This window comes from Piliocolobus tephrosceles, chromosome 1 (assembly GCF_002776525.5).
Source record: "Piliocolobus tephrosceles isolate RC106 chromosome 1, ASM277652v3, whole genome shotgun sequence".
Taxonomy (NCBI): Eukaryota; Metazoa; Chordata; class Mammalia; order Primates; family Cercopithecidae; genus Piliocolobus; species Piliocolobus tephrosceles.
In genome coordinates, this window is record NC_045434.1 from 181,991,361 (window position 1) to 182,011,351 (window position 19,991).

Here is a 19,991-nt window from a genome sequence, read left to right on the forward strand (position 1 = left end):
TAATCTAGAAACATGGGAGATTTGACTGCTTCCTCCCTCTCCATCCCACATCTTATCCAATACTGACACCTCCCAACTCTACTTCCTAAAGCACCTTGTCTAGCCTTCGGCCCACAGTCCGCATGTGGCCCAGGATGGCTTTGAATGAGGCCCAACACAGATTCATAAAACATTATGAGGGCCGGGCTTGGTGGCTCACGCCTGTAATCCTAACTCTTTGGGAGGCTGAGGTGGGTGGATTGCCTGAGCTCAGGAGTTCAAGACCAGCCTGGGCGACACAGTGAAACCCCATCTCTACTAAAATACAAAAGAAATTAGCCGGGTGTGGTGGCATGTGCCTGTAGTCCCAGCTACTCGGGAGGCTGAGGCGGGAGAATTGCTGGAACCAGGGAGGCAGAGGTTGCAGTGAGCCGAGAGTTAGCCTGGGCGACAGAGTGAGACTCCATCTCTACAAAACAAACAAACAAACAAAACAACAACAACAAAAAATTATGTTTGGTTTTTTTTAGCTCATCAGATATCACATTTTATCAGTATTTTACATGTGGCCCAAGACAATACTTCCAATGTGGCCCAGGGAAGCCAAAAGATAGGATACTCCTGTCCTAAAGTATTCTGGTTGCTTTTCCCCAAATAGTATTCTATAATTATTAGATATACCAGAGAAATTGACTCCATGGTAAAATAAGTGTTGGTAAGTGCTAGAAAACTACGAAAAAGGTCTACTACAGGACTTTTCAAAGAGATTACTTTGTAGATATTATATTCTAGATATGAAGTGATATAATCTAGTCTTTTCTACGCTTATTTTAGCATTTCTGTGGAACACCTTTTAGCATCTCACATGCCTCATGATCAATCATTAACTGCTACTCTAAGCCCCTCCATTCTCCCCTACCCCCACCACCACAGCCCTAGGTCAGCTCTTGCCATTTCTGGTTCCTTACCTCTGGTCTTGTTTCCTCAAATGTGCTGTTCACAGTGATGCAAGAGTGAGCTATCTAAAACTCAAATCTACCAAGTCTCTCCACCACTCACACTTCGGGCTAAACTCCTTCATAGGGTGTGGAAAGGCCCCCCTACCTGGTCCAGCTCCACCTCTCCCACAGCACACCACACTCACATCATACCCTAGAAATATGTGTGTACCTCTGAAAATGTTCCATGCTCTTGTAGGTTTCCATATCCTTATTCACATGACATTATTTGTCTGGAATATTCTTCTCCACACCAATTCACTGGTTAACTGCTACTTCTCCCTTTAAGACTCAGCTCAAGTGCCACTCTCTTCAGGAAGGTTTCCTGACTGGGCTAAGTCCCCCCTCACCTCAGCTCCCATTATTCACCTGTATAGGAAATTACAGGCCAGACACAGTGGCTCACGCTTGTAATCCCAGCACTGTGGGAGGACGACGTGGGAGGATCACAGGAACTTGCCTGGGCAACATAGGGAGACCTTGTCTCTACAAAAAAAATAAAATAAAATAATCCCAGTAGTGGTGGTGCACACCTTTGGTCCCAGCTACTTGGGGAGGCTGAAGTTGGAGGACTGTGTAAGCCCAGGAGGTCAAGGCTGCAGTGAGCCATGATCACACCACTGCACTCCAGCTTGGGTGACAGAGCGAGACTGTCTCAAAAACAAAAACAGAAAAAAGAAATCATAAATTTGCTGCCCCATGAGACCATGAGCTTCTTAAAAGCAGAAACTATCTCAGATTCATCTTATTCATCCTTCTCAACCTCTAAATGCTGATGGGTTCCCAGACTCAGTTCTCTTCTATTTTCTCAAGTGACTTCAACCGCTCTCATGGCTTTACATAACACCTGTATCCTCACGACTCCCAAACTAACGCCCCCAAACTATTTCCAACTCTTTCCAGATCTCTACGGACTGGCTGCGTCTTCAGGTCTCAGTCCAAATGTAACCTTCTCCTGCCCACTCCGTCCAAATGGCCCCATACCCACTCTCTCCCCTTGTCTTATACTGTCTGAATTAAATCTATTTGTTTATTATCCATTTCTCCTACCACACTACCCTATGAGATTGGAGAGTTTTTATTCACTGCTTTGTCTCTAGAGCCTAAAACAGTGTTTGGCACATTACTAACACTTATTAAATGTTTGTCAAATGAGCTACTGCCTAACACAGATCTGGCATGCAATACCTGCTAATACCTGAGTGCTTACTAAGTGCCCAATAGTGTGCTAAATATACCACAGGAACTGCTTATTATCCTATTACCATCGTCCCTATTTTACCCGGAGACACAGGAGTTCAGTAGTTTGCTCAGCGTAGGAAGGGACAGGAACACTGGCAGCCTGACCCAGAGCCGACTTTCCTAGTCACTGAGCTGTCCTCCCACTTACATCTGTAAGGACTCAAAGCGTGTACTCAAAGAAGGGAGGAAGGGTCCAAAGATCACATCTGTTGAGAGCAGAAAGGGAGTCAAAGGGAGAAGGAAACAGACTAAAGACGGTCTTCTTCCCTTTGTATTTCGTACTGCCCCCAGGAATGAGTGGCCTGTTTCTGACTCCTGACACTGATTTGGAAGGCCCAGTTCCGATAGCTCAGAGAGGGGTGAGACCTTTAGCAGCCAAAGCTACTGTTCTCTCGGCAGAGAGGAATTTCAACTCACTACTTAATTGCCATGGCATAGGGAAAGAACAAGGGGCTGGAAATCCAGACACTTGGAGGCTACTGCCGGCTCTGCCCAGGGTTCTCTAGTGGACATCAGCCAACCATGTCCTTTCCCCGTGTCTCAGTTTCTCCATCTGTGGGGGAAAGGCATGCCGCTCTGATGTTCTGTGACTCTAGCAGGTGCCGATCTTCGGAGTTCCCTCAGCTCACAGCTCTAGATGCCAGTGGAGAGAGGCCCCCTTTCTGACTGCTGGAGCCTGGGCCTCGCCCTTGGGTATGAGAAGTACAGAATTTTCCAAAATACAGTAAGTGAAAGAATTGCCTTTGGAAAACAGAAAACCTGAGTGTAACCCACCCTCCTCCAAGAGTGACGCACAGTAATGGCCAAGCAAACAGTCCTTCCCTGCAATATTTATTAAGGAATTTACACATACACAGGAGAAAGGCAGCCAGGAACTGTAGTTCCCACACATGAAATCTTTTAAGCAAAGTTTTCTTGTCTGAATTTTCAAGTGGGGTGAACAATGACTGAGAGGAAAGCTGTCCCGGGCCTCTGCCTCGTACACCTGGGAACGGTGGGGAAACAGAGCACCCTGGATACACAGGCATGAAAGAGTGATCAGCAGACTGGGAGAAGGGAAGGGAGAAAGGGAGTTATCAATGACCTGGCATTTTTTAAACCATAAGAAAAACACAACAGTTTTAGGCTGCTGATAAATTAACTCCTCTCTGTTGTAAACCTAAAACTAAACAAAAACAGAAATACCCAGAGCAGATGGGGAGAGGATGGGAGGCGGAACACACACACACACACACACACTCTCACGTGCACACACAAGCAGTACACGTTAAGCTCTGCATTCCCACTCTAGGGGTCTGTCCTCCAGCCACGGAGCCAGATCCTACTGAAGGCAGGTGGGAGGCGGGAAGGGATGTGTGTCTGTGTGTGGGATCTTCATAAAGTCTTTGGTGCTAATAAAGGCTGACTGAAGCAGCAAGTCCTGAAGCCCCAGATCCGGAAAGCAACTCAGGGTGAAGAGAGTAGTATTTTTGCTCATCCTCATAGGAGGGGGCTTGCCTCACCCCAGGGCTAGGGTCAAACTGACCCAGGACCCAGGGAGTATTTAATTTGATTTCAGTACTTGCTTCATTCCCATAAATCATGAGAACATGATGCTTCCCCTTCAAATTTAAACACTTAGAAACAGCTTATTAACACATACAGAAGGACCTCTAAGCTTTCCCATTTGCCTAATACACAACACCTACAGACCCTTCTGAGAGTCTGACAGGAGCTTTAACCTTGAGGGAAGGTACTCAAAGGTGTGCACGTTTCTCCCACAGTTTAAGTGCCTTCTGCCAACAACTTCTAAGGTGTTGGTGCCAGGAGAGGACTGGGGAGGACGCTGGGATGGCTATGGGGCATGTACAACATAAAGCAACAGAGAGGTCTTCAGGTTTGGGAAGTGGCTGGGCAGGATGCCAAACCCCAAATGACTTATTGAGCAATTTCTAAACCAAACAGAGAGGTAGGAAAAGAGGATGGGGGTCAGGGGTGGAGGCTGTGGAAAGGGGAGAGCGAGGGCTGAAGAGAATGGCAGCCATACAGGTGTTTTGTTTTTATTTCCACATCTGAGGACTGAGAGTCTGATTTGCTGCCTGTCCACTTCCGCCGCTCATTGACTGTCCATAGTTCATCATGCCATTGGCTCCATAGAAGTTCATCCCAGCCATCTGCTGGGTCATCTGAAAGGGAGAGAGGAGACTTTCAGACCAGGCTGTGGGCATTCTGCCAATTAGTGCAAAAGGCAGAGTGGGAGTTCCTTTCTCTGCCAGGATGGGGAGAATGAGACACAGGGAAACTCTGTTATGGACAGTAAACCCTGGACCTTAGCAGTCAGATCATTTCAAGCCAATGTACATGAATGACTTTTTGGGAGTGCAACGTTGACAGAGACTAAAGCTCAGGGAGGGAAAGAAGGCATCCTGGCATCTGGATCTAGTTGACAGAAAATCAGCATGAGTTCCTCTCTTTTGCCTTTCCAGTCCCTCATCGTAAATAAAAGGGGCCTATTGTTAACTTGCCTGGCCAATCCTAAAAGCTGAAAGGAAAGCCCCCTCCCCAGTGCTCCCGCCTCATCTTCAGCACAGCTATTACTGTCAGTGTCAGGGAAAGCGCTTGAGCAGGCTCTTTCATTTGCAGAAGGGGGAAAAAAAGGAACTGGACTGTTCGCAATGAACAAAGGCAGGGGGTAAAAAAGACTAATGTGTCTTCAGTGTATGAGAAGGGAAGGAGCTGGAAGAAAAGTCAGTGGAATAAGGCCTCGGGCAGGATAGAGCAGGGGTCCTTCATGAATTTGATGGAAAGACTGGCCCCCTAGCAGTGAACAGCAAAATACTTTATGGAGAAAAATGCCTTGAATTTCCTGAGCCTAGTACATTTGCTATATAAATTCTTTTTCTTTACCAACTTTTAAAGTAAATTTCAAACTTACATAAAAGTTGAAAGAATAGTACAATAAAACCCATGTATCTTCTTCCTTAAATTCACCAGCTGTTAACATTTGCCATGTTTTCTCTCTCTCCTTATATACAAACTTACATTTTTTTGATGAGCATCAAAAGCCACAGATTAAAAAAAAAAAAAAAAAAAAAAGCTGCAGCTATCGCGACATTTCACTCCTAAGTCAGGAGGCGCTTCATAAGAACGAACACTTTAACAGAACCACAAAACCATGAACACACTCCAGAATTTTAACATTAACACAATATTCTAATGTACATGGCATTTCATTTTCAGATCTCTGTAGTTTCCTTTAATCTAGAACAGTTTCCCTACCACTTCCTCCCATTTCTTCCTGACACTGACATTTTTAAGAACCCAGGACAGTTATTTTGTAGCATATCCCACAATTTGGATTCATCTTCTCATAATTGGATCCAGGTTAAATATTTTTGGCAAGATTCTATGGAGGAGATACGATGTCTTTCTTAGTACAAAATATCAGGAAGCACATGATACTACTTTGTTCCATTGCCAGTAATTTGATCACTTGGCTAAGGTAGTGGCTATATTTCTTTCATTATAATTAATAAATAATCTGAAGGGCATTTCTTTGCAAATGTGGGAATCCTTTGTTCTTTTTACAATTACTATCATTCTTCTGTAAAGAAGGCTTTTTCTCCCTCCATTCCACATCTGGTTTTTAAAAAATATCACCATGGACTCATGGGTTTTTGTTTTTTTTTTTCCATTCAGTGTGTCATAATCCATTACTGTTGTTAGTCTTTTTGATGTTCAAATCGTCTCACATTTGGCCAGTCAGAGCCACTGGAAGTTGGCTCATGTGTCCCTCTGACATATTCCCATCAGACTTACAGCATTCCATTACTTATGTAAATAAAAACGAAACAATGAAAATAAGCGAATTAAAATCTCCACTATGAAAGCTAGAAAATAACAAAGTAAACCCATAGAAAGCATATGGAAAGATACACCAAAAATTGAGGTAGAAAACAGAAAAATGTAGTACCAATAAATCAAAATCCTGGTTCTTTGAAAAAAATTAATGAGACTGCTTGGCATAACTTTTGATAAATTTGAAAACTTCGGTGAAATGGAAAATCTAGGTAAATACAGTTTTCCAAAATTGACTTCCATAGAAGAAACAGAGAAATGTATCAAAGATTTGCTACAAAGGAAAGCAATAGGGACCACAAACTTCACACAGGAATTCCACAAAACCTTCAAAGACCAGTACTACATAAATTATTCCGGACCACAGAGAAACAAAAACATAAAAATACTTTTTATAAATAAGTATAACCCTGATAAAGATAGCATATACATGCACATGTGCAGTACACATGCACCATACCACTTCTCTGGTATTCCTTTGCCTGTCTCTTGGTTTTCACGTTAAATCACTTTGTATTTCTTTGTACCTAGTACAAAACTAGTGTTGCATTGTGAGCCAATTTGAACATCATTTTCTTTTGATAGAAGAGTTGCCTACTGATATGACTGGTATGTTTGGTCTTTATTCCATCATATTATATTTTAACTGTGTTTATTGTATTTGCTGCACTTTGTAGTCTGTTTTTAAAAATTCTCAGCGGGGTGCACTGGCTCATGCCTGTAATCCCAGCACTTTGAGAGGCCAATGCGGGTGGATCACTTCAGGTCAGAAGTTTGAGACTAGCCTGGTCATCATGGTGAAACCCCATCTCCACTAAAAAATATATAAATATTAGCCAGGTGTGGTGGTGGGTGCCTGTAATCCCAGCTACTCGGGAGGCTGAGGCAGGAGAATCACTTGAACCCGGGAGGTGGAGGTTGCATTGAGCCGAGATTGTGCCACTGGACTCCAGCCTGGGCGACAGAGTGAGACTCTGTCTGTCTCAGAAAAGAAAAGAAAAAGGGAGAGGGGAGATGGGAAAAAGGGAGAGGGGAGATGGGAGAAGGGGGAAGGGGAGGGGGAGAGGGGAGAGGGGAAAGGAGAGGGGAGGAGAGGGGAGGGGAGAGAAGGGGAGGGGGAGGGGGAGGGGAAGGGGAAGGAGAGGGGGAGGGGTAAGGGAAGGAGAGGGGAAGAGGAAGGGAAGGGGAAGGGGAAGCGGAAGGGGGGAGGGGAGGGGAAGGGGAAGGGGAAGGGGAAAGGGAAGGGGAAGGGAAGGGAAAATTATCTTGGTATTCAGAACATCCCACATGTTTGTTTTAGTGATTACCTTTATACTAATATTTTTTAGCAATGTCCTTGGTCTGCTTTTTCCTTATTCAAGCTTCCATGTTTTGGTTTGTCAGCTTATTACATCCTTTGACTTGTACTTATTTCCCATACAATATTTATTATTCACCTTTTCTCCCTTCTCCTTCCATTATTTTTAGTTGTATCTGTTTGTCAGAATATAATGTGTATTCTGGTCACTACCTTTGTTTTAGTCTTAGATTCTCAATTAAACATTCAATTCTCACCATCAGTTCTTTTGACAAAAATGAAAATGACCCCAGTCACCTCTTAGGTGGATGAAGTTTATCTTCTGTTAGATTCCCCAGGAGAGTCCTGTAAGTGTGATATTTCCTGAGTTCTTGCATATTTATTTTTTACAGCCTTGATACCTGAAGGCTAGCTTGGCTGGCTTGGCTGTAAAATGCTTGTCTTGTCTTGCATATACTTGAGCGTCTTTAAAATACTACTCTCCTTGTTATTCTTTTTGTATTTTGCTATTAGGAAGTCTGATGTCAACCTGGGTATTTTCTGTTTGTTGTGACAGATTTTTGTGAGAAGGAGGTATGGAAAAGGTTGGAGCCCTAAACAATTTTTTTTTTTCTTTTTTTTTTTTTGAGATGGAGTCTCACTCTGTCTCCCAGGCTGGAGTGCAGTGGCGTGATCTTGGCTCATTGCAAGCTCCGCCTCCCGGGTTCACACCATTCTCCTGCCTCAACCTCCCGAGTAGCTGGGTCTACAGGCACCTGCCACCACACCTGGCTAATTTTGTTGTATTCTTAGTAGCGACGGTTTCACTGTGTTAGCCAGGATGGTCTCGATCTCCTGACCTTGTGATCTGCCCGCCTTGGCCTCCCAACGTGTTGGGATTACAGGTGTAAGCCACTGTGCCCAGCCACCCTAAATATTTTTAATATTCTTTAAAGTCTGTAGGTTTACTGGGATATATTTTAGAGTTTACTGTTCTGGGTCAATTTTCCCTAATACACAATGGGCTCTTCCCCTATTATATCCAAGTCTTTTATTACTAGAAAGTTTTCTGGTGTTGTAGTTTTAAGTACGTTAATTCTGTTCCATATTTTGTTTTATTTATTTTGTCTTTATTTCTTTGGGCATCTCTAAATATGTATGTTAGGTTTTCTTTGCCTACTTCCATATTAATTTCCATCTGATTCTTCTTACTCCTTTCTATATTTAGTTTTTATTCTCTTAGCTGTTTCATGCCTTTTTCCTCAATGCCAAATATAGTTTCAGTTCAATCTATTGTTCTTTGGCTAACTTGTAACTCAGTCTTTATAAGAACATTTTGGCTTTTTCTTCAGTTTCTTTTCTGAGTTCAGTAAACTTTCATTTCACAACATTCAGTTTTTTAGCCATTTTGGCTTTAAGTTTTTGAATTTCTGATTTAAGGTGTTTTGTCTTATCTGCAAATGTTTGTTTAAGGACATTTAATTCAGGTTGATAAATAGTGTAACGATTTTCTTCTGCTTCATGACTGTTTTTTGAGGGAGAATATTCATTATGTGAAATGTTTTGATTTTCATTTTCTATTTTCTTCTTGTAGTAGTTTTGCACAAATGTCAGCTGCCATGTTTGGTTTATTTTGTAAGGTCTTATTTTTTTTCTCAATCAGCAATAATAGGTGTGAGGGTTTGGGGAGGCTTACTAAATTTCTTAGATTAAGAGCACCATCTTTTATTAGTGAAGAGGTTATTTTGGAAGAGGGAGGAAGGTATATATTTGATTTTGTGATTCTCATTTCCATTTCTCGTGTCTTTCTTTCCCTTCACCACCAGTCCTCCAAAGGGTACCTCCTCCTTTTAGGCCATGCCCATCTCCCCGAGAAGCAATGCTTTCCCAAGGTTACTATCTATACTCCTATATATCTCAAGTCTCTTATTTTTGATCCTCCAAGTAAACAGAGTTCTAATCTGCCACATCTCAGACCTGTTGTCAGTATGTCTTTGATGAGGGTAGGTCCTTCTCCTTCTGGGGTTACTTTATCTGTGGTATTACTGCTAGGCCCCTGCTCCATCTTCTGTTTTTACAGTCTCCTCTGTGATGCTGGCTCTGCTAGATTTGGTGTTTATATGCCCATTGCCATGCCATTTGAACCTTGTCTACCAAATGAGATTGTTGTGAGAATATCTGCATTCATTGTTTGTATAGGGTTTTTTTGTATGTTTGTTTTTGCTTTTGAGAATGTGTGAAGAGATTCAGATTTAGGCAGTTGTGCTTATTCTACAGGAATTCTACAGAACTGAGGAGTTCTTCCTCAGAAAGGATGACTTTAGACAGACCTTCTAGGGAAAAAAAAAAACAAAAAGCAAACCTAACAATGTCTCTGGCATTATCTCATTTACATGGAAAGGACTCAAAGGATAGTGGAGAAGTACCAAGTGAAACAAACTTGAGGAAGGCTCAAAACTCTTGCTACAAGTAAAATGGGAATAGCTTACCTGAGTAAGGTTCCACTGCAGCTGCTGAGCTGGCTGGACCCCATACACAGTCTGGGGCATAGCTGCCACGCCTGCCATGTAGCCAGCCTGCTGGGTGGTCATCATTCCATTCGGCACACCCATCATTGATGCCTGCATGCCACCCATATAGCCTGCAGGCATGGCCATGGGGGCAACCATCCCAGAAGCTCCTGGCTGAGCTACCATGCCTACTGGTGGAGGCATCATGCTCCCCATTATGCTGTTAGGAGGTGTAACCCCGGGGAAGCTGGGGTAGGCTGTGGGATATGCCATCTGAGCGGGAGCCATGAACATTGCTGTCAAGAAAACACATATACAGATCTGTTAAAGAGTGAAAAACATAGTCAGCCCAAACTCTCCCTGGCTACCCCTTTCCAGCTGGAATTTCTCAGGATTACTCTACTCACAATGCTCTTTACACAGCAAAGTAGTTAGAATCTCTACAAGGCCTTCTATGGCTTAACAATGGGCTGCTGACTGAGTCTTTTTCCCTTTAGGGTCCAGATCCAGACCTTGAGTTAGACTTCACCAAAGTGTGACCCCAGACTCCACAGAAGTATGACTCTGAGTTACATTAATTTCTATCTGCTGATACTTTGGTCATGTTCAGGTTTGTTTGCTGTATGACATCCTGGTCCCCAAAGTAACTGTCCTGTGTCACAGTAAATAATTCCTGCATGGAAGCCCTCATGTCTCTATCTGGCACATGGCCATGATACCCAGGAAGTCTACCTTGAGTAGGCATTTGAAGCGTCTGGGATCCATACAGTGAAAGAATGGAGTCTTTAGAGAGCTGTTTCTTGCCTATTTCTTCTGATTTGCTCCCTGGCTCCGGAAACAGGTTCAGGTTTTCAGGAACAGAGCCAGCACTCCCTGCAGTTGGCATGGAACCTACAACCTTAGGGCAAAGAGGGCAGGGGAAGAATTGAAATGGTTCTCATGGGGGTCTCCTTAAGGATCTCCCTTCCGTCTCTGCTGTTCCTAACATCTGCAATAAGAATTCATGGTTCAAGTTAATAGCTTCCTGACATTTTTACCATTGAAATATCTGAAAACACCTGATAATTAAGCTCTGTTACAATTCTTTCCTTTCACCAAAACATGTAATTTGGTAGGAACAAACAAACAAAACAACCCACAAATGATGCAGCAGGGGGAATTGAGTTTAGATCCCAGTGTAGCCATTTACTAGTATCAGAGGCTAGTCACATAACTTTTATGAACTAATATTTCTACATCTGTAAAATTCCCACTTTGCAGGTTTGTGGTGAAGATGTGAAATTATTAATGAAATACACAAAATGATATACAAAAACCACCTCACACTATGCCTGAGACATAGCAGGCATTTCACGAATGGTAGCCATTAAAGGTTTCAAGTCTTCCTACCCACAATTCTCTGGCAGTAACTCAGGCCTAGGAGCTAGCCTCAAGTATCAGCCTTCACAATATCACACACTTTCCATAGAAGCAACTCAAAGGGCCCACTCTTTTTGAGCAGGAAAAAAAAAATGGCACGAACAGCAATCTTAGACTGTGACAGAAATGACACAATGTTAAGGGAAGAATGAAGAATAAAGAAAACCAAAGTCCAACTCCACCAAGGAAGCATGACTTAGTTCTATGATTAAGATATATCAAAATCACTCATTTCAGAACGTTCTTTAATCCTGAGGAGCCCACAAGACTCACCTTTCTGGAACCTGAAGAAGAAGGGGATGGAACAGAGGCCAAGAGATCTAAATCCTTCTCTAGGGTATTGCCGGTCTTACTATTTGCAATGGAGCAGGACACAGGAGCATCTAGAAAGAGATCGAAGTTAAGATGCAGCACTGCTTATTAAGCCCATGCCTTCCTTCTATTCTAGACAAAAAGCAAAGGTGGCCCATAAGCTCATGGACCTAGAAATCTAGACTTCTGGAACCACCTAGCATGGATGGGGCTCCTCAAAAGAGGCTTTACCCCACATTCCCAGAGTGCTCTGGGGAAGCCTGTAGCCCAGCTATCAGGCACAGGGCAGCAGAAGCCCAGGCCTGAAGGTTATTTCAGCACCGCAGTAGGGGGCTGGCTGGCTCCCTTGTGGCTACTTAAAGGGCAAGGTATGGAGGGTTCATTTTCAGAGAGCAAGTAAAGTACAGAAATTAGAAACCTAAGTAGCCAATAACCTAATTCAGCAGAAGCGGATGGAAACAAAGTGCAACCATCAGTGCTGTGAAAGGCAAACAACAGGCTTTCTTTCTGAAATGGCAGAATCACTAGTGCAGGATTTCAAAGGTTTAGAGAAAAATGACCACAGGCCATCTCAGAAACAGGCTGCATCTGAAAAATGAAAGGAATGCAGGCAGGGAGTGGAGTACAGGGAAGTGACATGAGGCTCAAAGGTGCTGTTTAGCAAAATTGCTAACATTTATGGAGGGTTCAGTATATACCAGGCATGTGGCTAAGAGCTTTAGAGGCATTATCTCATTTAATCCTTCCAACAACACCTTTGAAGTAGAGACTCATTCTCACTGCACAGATTAGGAAAGCAACATTAGAGGTTAAGTAAACTACCCAAGGTCACAGACAGCGGGACACTGGCTCCAAAGGCCATGCTCTTAACCACTACACCATACTGTCGCTCTGAAAAGTGTCATGGTAAACACTTCCTTAGAGCAACTGTTCCGATATAAAACAGATCAGGAAGAGTGTGAGAGAACAGTCTTAGCAATGAAGACAAAACTGGAGAATCCCATCTCTACCTATCTTCCAGGGTCACTGAGAATTCATCAAAATTTGTAAGAACATGGAAGCTGAAAAGTGCAACTCTTACCAAGGCCCAACAAATCCATGACAGGCGCTGTGGATTTCGGGGAGCTTTTCCGAGGTAGCTGTGGGTCTTCTTTTTTCTGTGGCTAAAGTGAAAATATGTTACAGAAAGAAATAAGCAGGCATTTTTGAACTCTTTATTCCCATCTTCACTGTAAAGCCATGGTGTTCTTCTGGGTAGGGCTACTGTTATTCAAAAAGAGTGACCAAAGAAACAAAACTCAGGAAGTGAAAGAATCAAGTCAGGAGGCAGAAGTGCATAAACCAAACCTGAAGCGAAAAACAAAGATATCGCCTGTGATTGTCTGGCGTCCTGAAGAGACAGATCTTTCTGAAACCAAGACAACCACAGAACAGAGGATCCAACAGAAGCAGCAGTTTTTGGTCCCAGGAAAAGCCAAGAATAAAGGTAGGTATCTGATGGTACAAGAGCCAAGAGCCAACAAGTCTCCCAGTGGTTAGAAAACCTTTTACTTTAACACCGAAAGGGAGGTCGGTTTAAAGATTACCTAATTCACTCTGCCAATATCACTAGTGACTGTGTCCATAGACAATGTGATTCAGAATGATGATAAAAGACTCTTCCTTAAGCAATAGTAAGTAAAGTCCTCTCTCCCGAGATTCCAAGCTTTTATATTAGAGATTCTACTACTACAGCCACAATATGTCCTGTGGAAAAAGAAGGGTGTCTGTTTCAACATGACAAAGCAAGAATATAAGAAGGGATCATTTAAAATGGTCTAGTATGGCCTCACTTCTGGACTGTTCTTCATTGAAATCAGAAAATGGGGTACAGAAGGTCTAACAAGAGAAGGACTAATGTGGAAATAGCATCTGCTCAGAAGGTGTCCCACAGCCTTGGCATTCTGGCTTGGAACGTGCCTCTTGCTTAGACGGAACAGATGCATTTCCTGAGTTCCCATCTGACCCCAAAGAGAAGCTCTTACAGAGCAGATTTAGGTAGCAACTGGTAACGGGAGAGCAGAGATGATAGCAGGCGATCCAATCCAGATGCAGAACCCTCTAGCCCCAGCTGTGATGGTGCAATGGTACTCACCACGAGGCCTCCTACTCTCCCTTTCACAAATATACACATACCTTAGGCTGTCCATACAGTGCAAATACTTCCCAACTTACCATTTTCACCTTCTCGAAAACAACAGGTTCCAACTTTTTTTCTGGAACTGGTTCGCTCCCTCTTTTCCACTTGTCATCTTTTTCTTTCTATAATGATTTAACAAGACAAAGAACACAGGGCCCAAGGTGACTAATAGTTTGATAAATCGTAATTCCAAGTGTCCGAAAAGGACACCCCAAATCCCTATTGATTCTGATGCAAGCTTGAGGGGCGGTGTCTTGGTGTGGAGCATGAGAGTTGACCTCTTCCACATTAGCCTCAATGCTGTACGAAGTGTCTTCCAAACACCTTAGGCACCCGCCCTCCTAACTCACTCATGACTTGATATTTGCAGTCGAGGCTCTGTACAGACGCTAAAACATTTTACCAGTATGCTACCCATCTGTGCCCCAAATTTAATTTGCCCATGCTTTGAAAGGTCTCCCCTCATCTTGGTATACTAGTGAATAAGTTCATCTTACTCAGCTTATGTCCTTTGTGATATCATAAATTCAATCATAGGTCCTCTCAATAGTCATTTCTTTTTTTAACAGTCAGAAAATAAACCTTAATTTCAAGTTTACAGATTAGAAGAACAAAAATTAAGTTTTAAAGTCAAATAAACATCTAAATGTAAAACAAAACCACAAAGTAACCTTAAGAATACAGAGTACAGCATACATATGAAAAACATGTTTGGTCTTCCCAGTGATTAAAAATGCAATTTAAAATGCACTTTATGCAGAGTGAAAGATCTTTCTATAATGTTGGTAGGGATGAAGTGAAACCAGTACTCTTATACAATGCTGAGGAGAGAGAGTCAAATGGTACAACTTCTGGAAAGCATATTGGCAAAACTAGGAAGAGACAAATGTTGAAATCCTTTGACCTAGATGATACCATATCTTGTAATGTATCTTACAAAAATAGTCCAAAATATGAAAAAGGTTAAATGCACCAAGAAGTTCACCCCAGAATTATTTATGCTAAAAAAACCTTAAATAACAACACTTATGCCACAGAGGGGAAATGGTAAAATAAATTATTACTTTCAGTGATTCAGCTACTCACTGAAAGATGATGCAACAATTAAAAATTATAAATACCATATAAGCGACATAGAAATATATGTTAAGTGGAATGAAGGCCGGAGAAGTCTATATAACTGTATTATAATTATGCCTCCAAAAAGAAACTATATAGAAAGAAAGGGGGACACACCAAGAAGATAATTATTAGCAAAGATAGTGAGAGTATGCATGGATATTTCACTTTAATTTTTTCTCTAAAATAATCTTATAATCAATACATGCAGCTTTTTCATATGAAGTGTATGTCTTTAATACAGACATTTCATTTAAGTTAAAAGTGTTTTATCTGTCCATTATAAAAAGAATAGTTTTTAACAAAGCCAGTTTCTTTTCATTTGATATTAAATGTCTTCACTTAGCAAATATTAATTAGTGGCATAAAAATCTTCACAAGAATATGAAAAAAATCTAAGTACATTAAATAACAAATTCTGAAATAGCTTTTTGGTAAACGGGAGGTTATTTCCTTCCTAAGAAAAACATCCAGTAACCGGGCTTGCTTTCATGGGTACAGGACACCAGCATCGTAATCATGAATACCCTGACGGCAGAGCTGCTGTCTCTACAATAGCTGTGTACAAATAGCAACTCTACTCCTTCATCATCTGAATTATCTCAGATACCCTTTGCTGACCTCATCTGAGTTCATATCTTTAGGCACAATGAACAGAGCTGGGCAGACAGACCACAGTTTTCTACAAATAAAGGAAATGTGTGTGCTTGGGTTCTGTTTTTGATGATGCCATCCAAGCTGTAGCTGCACACTGGGTTAATTCTTTCTTGGCACAGATATGATACTGACAAGTCCCTTTTCTGGATGACTGCAAGATAAGAGTCCTTCATACAAAGTTGGGAAGGAATCATTTTTACCTAACTATATGTATTACCTTACACTTACTTGTGTTGAAATTCACCTACCAGTGAAATGCCCCTTTCACACAGCTTCAAAAGATCAATCTGAAGCGGATTCCAATTAGCTTAACTTTTAATTACCCAGAAGGGCTTAGAGCTCCACGCAAACAGCGATTTCACTGTCTATGATATCATTATTACATAACTAGAATAGATGATAGATAGGTAGGACCTGTGCTGGAAGTGAAGAATCCCTTACTCTCAATAATTCTGTGACTAGAGAAATAGCCAATTATTCCTAAGATAATTTTCTGTAGAATCTTGTTAAAGGTTATTTAAAGGTCTAAATAGTCATAACTATTGGTTCTCCATTAGTTGTCATTAGTTAGGCATATTTTCCTCTTTCAGAAACCATGCTGTCGCTGTCTGTCCCCCGTGTGTTATATTTGTCCTAGTTATCATATACTGTATTGCAGATTCTAAACATGCCTAGGGTGGAATGTGTTCTTGGCAACTGGTAGGCAGCCTCCCTCTGAAACCCTTCTCAGAAACAAGGGTCACATTGGCAGTCAGTCCACCAACACACTGGTTATCCACAGGTAATGCTGGAAATATACATTGGTCACACTGAAGGAAACTGGTGATTTAATTACACCTACTTTTGTTGATTTCATTTACAGGAAAAAAGTATATATGTGTGTATATATCTATGTAGATAAATATATGTGTAGTACATATACACATATATTGTTTTATTTGATCTACTATATGCAACATGTCCATCTCAAGAAATAATTCAAAACTGGGAATCATCAGTAACACCTTCTAACTACAGGTTAAGGCAAAGAATTCACTGATAGGCAGAAATTTTTTTCATGATATCTCATGGTCTTGATTCAGTAACTGGCACTTTTTACTTTTGCTTAAAAATTTATTTTGAGACAGGGTCAAACTCCGTTGCCTAGGCAGGAGTGAAGTGGTGCAATCATAGCTCACTGCAGCCTCAACCTCCCTGGCTCACGTGATCCTCCCACCTCAGTCTCCCAAGTAGCTCATTACTACAGGCATGTATACCACCATGCCTGGCTAATGTTTAAATTTTTTGTAGAAATGGGGGTCTTGCTTTGTTGCCCAGGCTGTTCTTAAACTCCTAGGCTCAAGTGATCCTCCCACCTCAGCCTCCCAAAGTGATGGGATTAGGGGATAAGCCACCACACTTGGTCTACTTTTGCATTTTTTAAAAGATGGTTTTGGAGTGTTTTGGTAGCTGTTCTTCAAAGTGTTCTCTGGCCTGATTTAATAAGCAAATTACTTATTATGGACAAAACTTGCAAGATGTATAACCAACCCTAAAGGCATTGATGTCCAGACTTCGGTCCATGTATTTCTTCTTCTCATATTTGTCTCGAATAAATCCTTCGACAGCTCTGCAAAAAGCTTATTAAGGATGAATCCAACAAGCCTCTCAAACAGTAAGAAGATAAAAGGTCAATTGTGTTCCATGGAGCATTGTTCTCCTCCTTCCCTCTTGCCTGGTTTCCCCACATGGCTCCTGCCTGTTCATATGCAATTTCTCTGACCAAAGCCTTAAAATGTTTCCTTCACAGTTACAGCAGGGAATCCTTACTTCCTATGCTTTTCCTTCAACATAATGATAGCAGCAAGTGGAATTAATCTACAAATTGACATTGGAGGTGGCTATACATCTGTGGCTGTTCTAGAATAGGTAAAGCAGTCAAATGTCTATTTTAAAGCACTTAGGTCAATAGGCCTCAAACAAAGGCACATAAGTACCCTTGAAAACATAAACTCTTGTGCCCCACTGCCAAATTCTGACCAGTGGGTCTTCTGCAAGGCCCCAGATCTGCATTTAACAGGTTCCACCTGAATCCATTAAAAAAAAAGAACTTTAACAAGATGATCTACAAACTACATTTTGAGAAGCACTGCCTTTAGGGGATTTGGTTTTGTGTCCTAGGTGCTATCTCTGTTGAACAGATGGTGGAAGAAAGTTATTGGTTATTGATAAACCGGTAAACAACAGTTAATTCTTTCACCCAAGACATAAAAAGATGATAAAAATGAATGGCCATTTTGCTGACTGCCAGGGTTAACAGAGCACAATAAACTACTATTTTTAATCAAACAATAGTTTCAGAGATCCAAAATAAACTAGTGGAGATGTAACTTTATGGAAGAATTCACAGTGAAATCACTGCAATCTTAATTCCAGAATGAGTCTTCTTCAAGTGACACCATATGACAATTCTGACATTCACAAATACATATGCTTTTTGTGCATCTTGGTTGCAGGACAGAGGACAAGCAAGGACACTGACTAATCCACATAGAGATGACCCAGTCACATTACAGGACTGGAGTCTTGTTTGACTCTCCCCAAACATCAGAATACCACTCAGCCTTCTAAGTTGCTCCAGAAAAGATACGGGTCTATCTGAGGTCGCCGAAAGGTCTCAGGAAGATAGGCTTCATAAAGTCGGTTTGCCTTTCCATTTCCCATCTCTTGCATGCACTGTGACCAAAGAGAATGTAGAAACATGGCATGTCAGATCAAGAAAGAACTGCAAAACTTCTCACCCAATTCCACTACTGTACAATTGAAGAACCCAACCTAGAGAGTGTCAGAACCAAGATTCTGACTTCCAATTCATGATTCTCTCTACCTTACTATGAATTTCCAATCATTTGCCCCAAGCTGTCTTTCCCCCTACTCCACAGGTTCCTTTTACTGAAATATCTGTGTACCAAGATACATTTAATTCAGTAATAAATCAAGATCTCATTTGACAGTCTTAGATACACAGCTACCAATTAAAATGTCTACTTGGCAGGCAACAATCAGTGTTACCATTCTGAGTTTATACTATTAATCAATTCCAATAAATGTGTTTCCCATTAGGCTTTTAAGTAGACTCCTTAACACTTGTGAGGGATAAATCCCAAGAGCTTTTTAAGTCTCCAAATCCCCAAATATCTTCATGGCATATAATTTCCTTCATAAGACAGAGTAAAGTGTAACTGAAAAATGTAACTCACCTTTTTAGACCTTTAATACATCTATAAATACAGTCTAAAGCAATTTCTAAAGTCAGTTTCTCGTTAAGATGACTTATTTCCATTACCAACTTTAGCAACTGGATTTGGGGGGCAGAGGGGCTTCCCTTTGACTCCCAAGAAAGAAAAAATTAAAATTAAAGCGTTTCAATGTAGGAAGAGAATAAAAAATAATGAAGCTATATCAAGGTACAGCTCTTAGGTCAGCCAGACTCATTAACTTAGGAGTCTCACTCCAAGCCCACCAAGCTAACAGCATGCAAGATTCATGTATGCACTCCAGCTGTTACAGCTTTTTTAAGATAACAATAAATATAATATATACATTGTCTTATTTAATATACTTTGAAGGTTAATTATGTTTAAATTTATTTAATTTTTTTTTTTTTTTGAGATGGAGTCTTGCTCTGTGGCCCAGGCTGGAGTGCAGTGGCCGGATCTCAGCTCACTACAAGCTCCGCCTCCCGGGTTTATGCCATTCTCCTGCCTCAGCCTCCCAAGTAGCTGGGACTACAGGTGCCCACCACCTCGCCCGGCTAGTTTTTTGTCTTTTTTAGTAGAGACGGGGTTTCACCGTGTTAGCCAGGATGGTCTTGATCTCCTGACTTCGTGATCCACCCGTCTCAGCCTCCCAAAGTGCTGGGATTACAGGCTTGAGCCACCGCGCCCGGCCTTATTTAAAATTTTTGAAATTTGAAATGTTATCATCTAATTCCATGTTTGTATGTGTCTAAAGATATATTAACAATCACAGAAAAGATGAGTTCACAAAAATGATATATTTTTAATATTATGTACCATTAAAATATTTTCCATGTCTAAAACAAAGATTCATGTATGCATTTTAGCAATAAAATATTTCCATAAGTCTATGATTTGGAGGTTTTTTTAAAAAGTGATTTTTTTTTTTTTTTTGAGACAGGGTCTCACTCTATTTCTAAGCCTAGAGTGCAATGGCATGATCATGGCTAACTGCAGCCTCAACTTCTGGGCTCAAGCAATCCTCCCACTTTAGCTTCTCAAACTGCTGGGATTACAGGTACATACCACCAGCCCCAGCTAACTTTTTAATTCTGTATTTTGCAGAGACAGGTGTCTCACTCTGTTGCCCCGGCTGGTCTTGAACTCCTGGAGTCAAGCGATCCACCCACCTCGGTCTTACAAAGTGCTGGGATTGAGCCACCGTGCCCTACCAAAAGTGAATAT

General features: G+C 41.5%; 1 protein-coding gene across 7 annotated transcripts in view; it reads right to left on the reverse strand.

Moving 5' to 3' along the window:
* Positions 1–3,033: 3,033 nt before the first annotated feature.
* Positions 3,034–19,991, reverse strand: part of SMAP2 (small ArfGAP2) — a 75,177-nt gene continuing 58,219 nt past the window's right edge. For 5 of the 7 annotated variants that reach the window (XM_026455717.1, XM_026455714.1, XM_026455718.2 and 2 more), the window contains 7 exons: positions 18,158–18,243; positions 17,059–17,137; positions 13,788–13,874; positions 12,655–12,736; positions 11,535–11,644; positions 10,575–10,740; positions 8,694–10,138 (listed from right to left, as the gene is read on the reverse strand). In XM_026455717.1, the coding sequence (XP_026311502.1) occupies positions 9,666–10,138; positions 10,575–10,740; positions 11,535–11,644; positions 12,655–12,736; positions 13,788–13,874; positions 17,059–17,137; positions 18,158–18,240 (1,080 nt within the window). In that variant the 5' untranslated portion in view covers positions 18,241–18,243 and the 3' untranslated portion in view covers positions 8,694–9,665. Of the gene's footprint in view, positions 4,385–8,693; positions 10,139–10,574; positions 10,741–11,534; positions 11,645–12,654; positions 12,737–13,787; positions 13,875–17,058; positions 17,138–18,157; positions 18,244–19,991 lie in introns of those variants that run through there. The other 2 variants (XM_023221251.3, XM_023221252.2) reach the window with 1 other exon arrangement.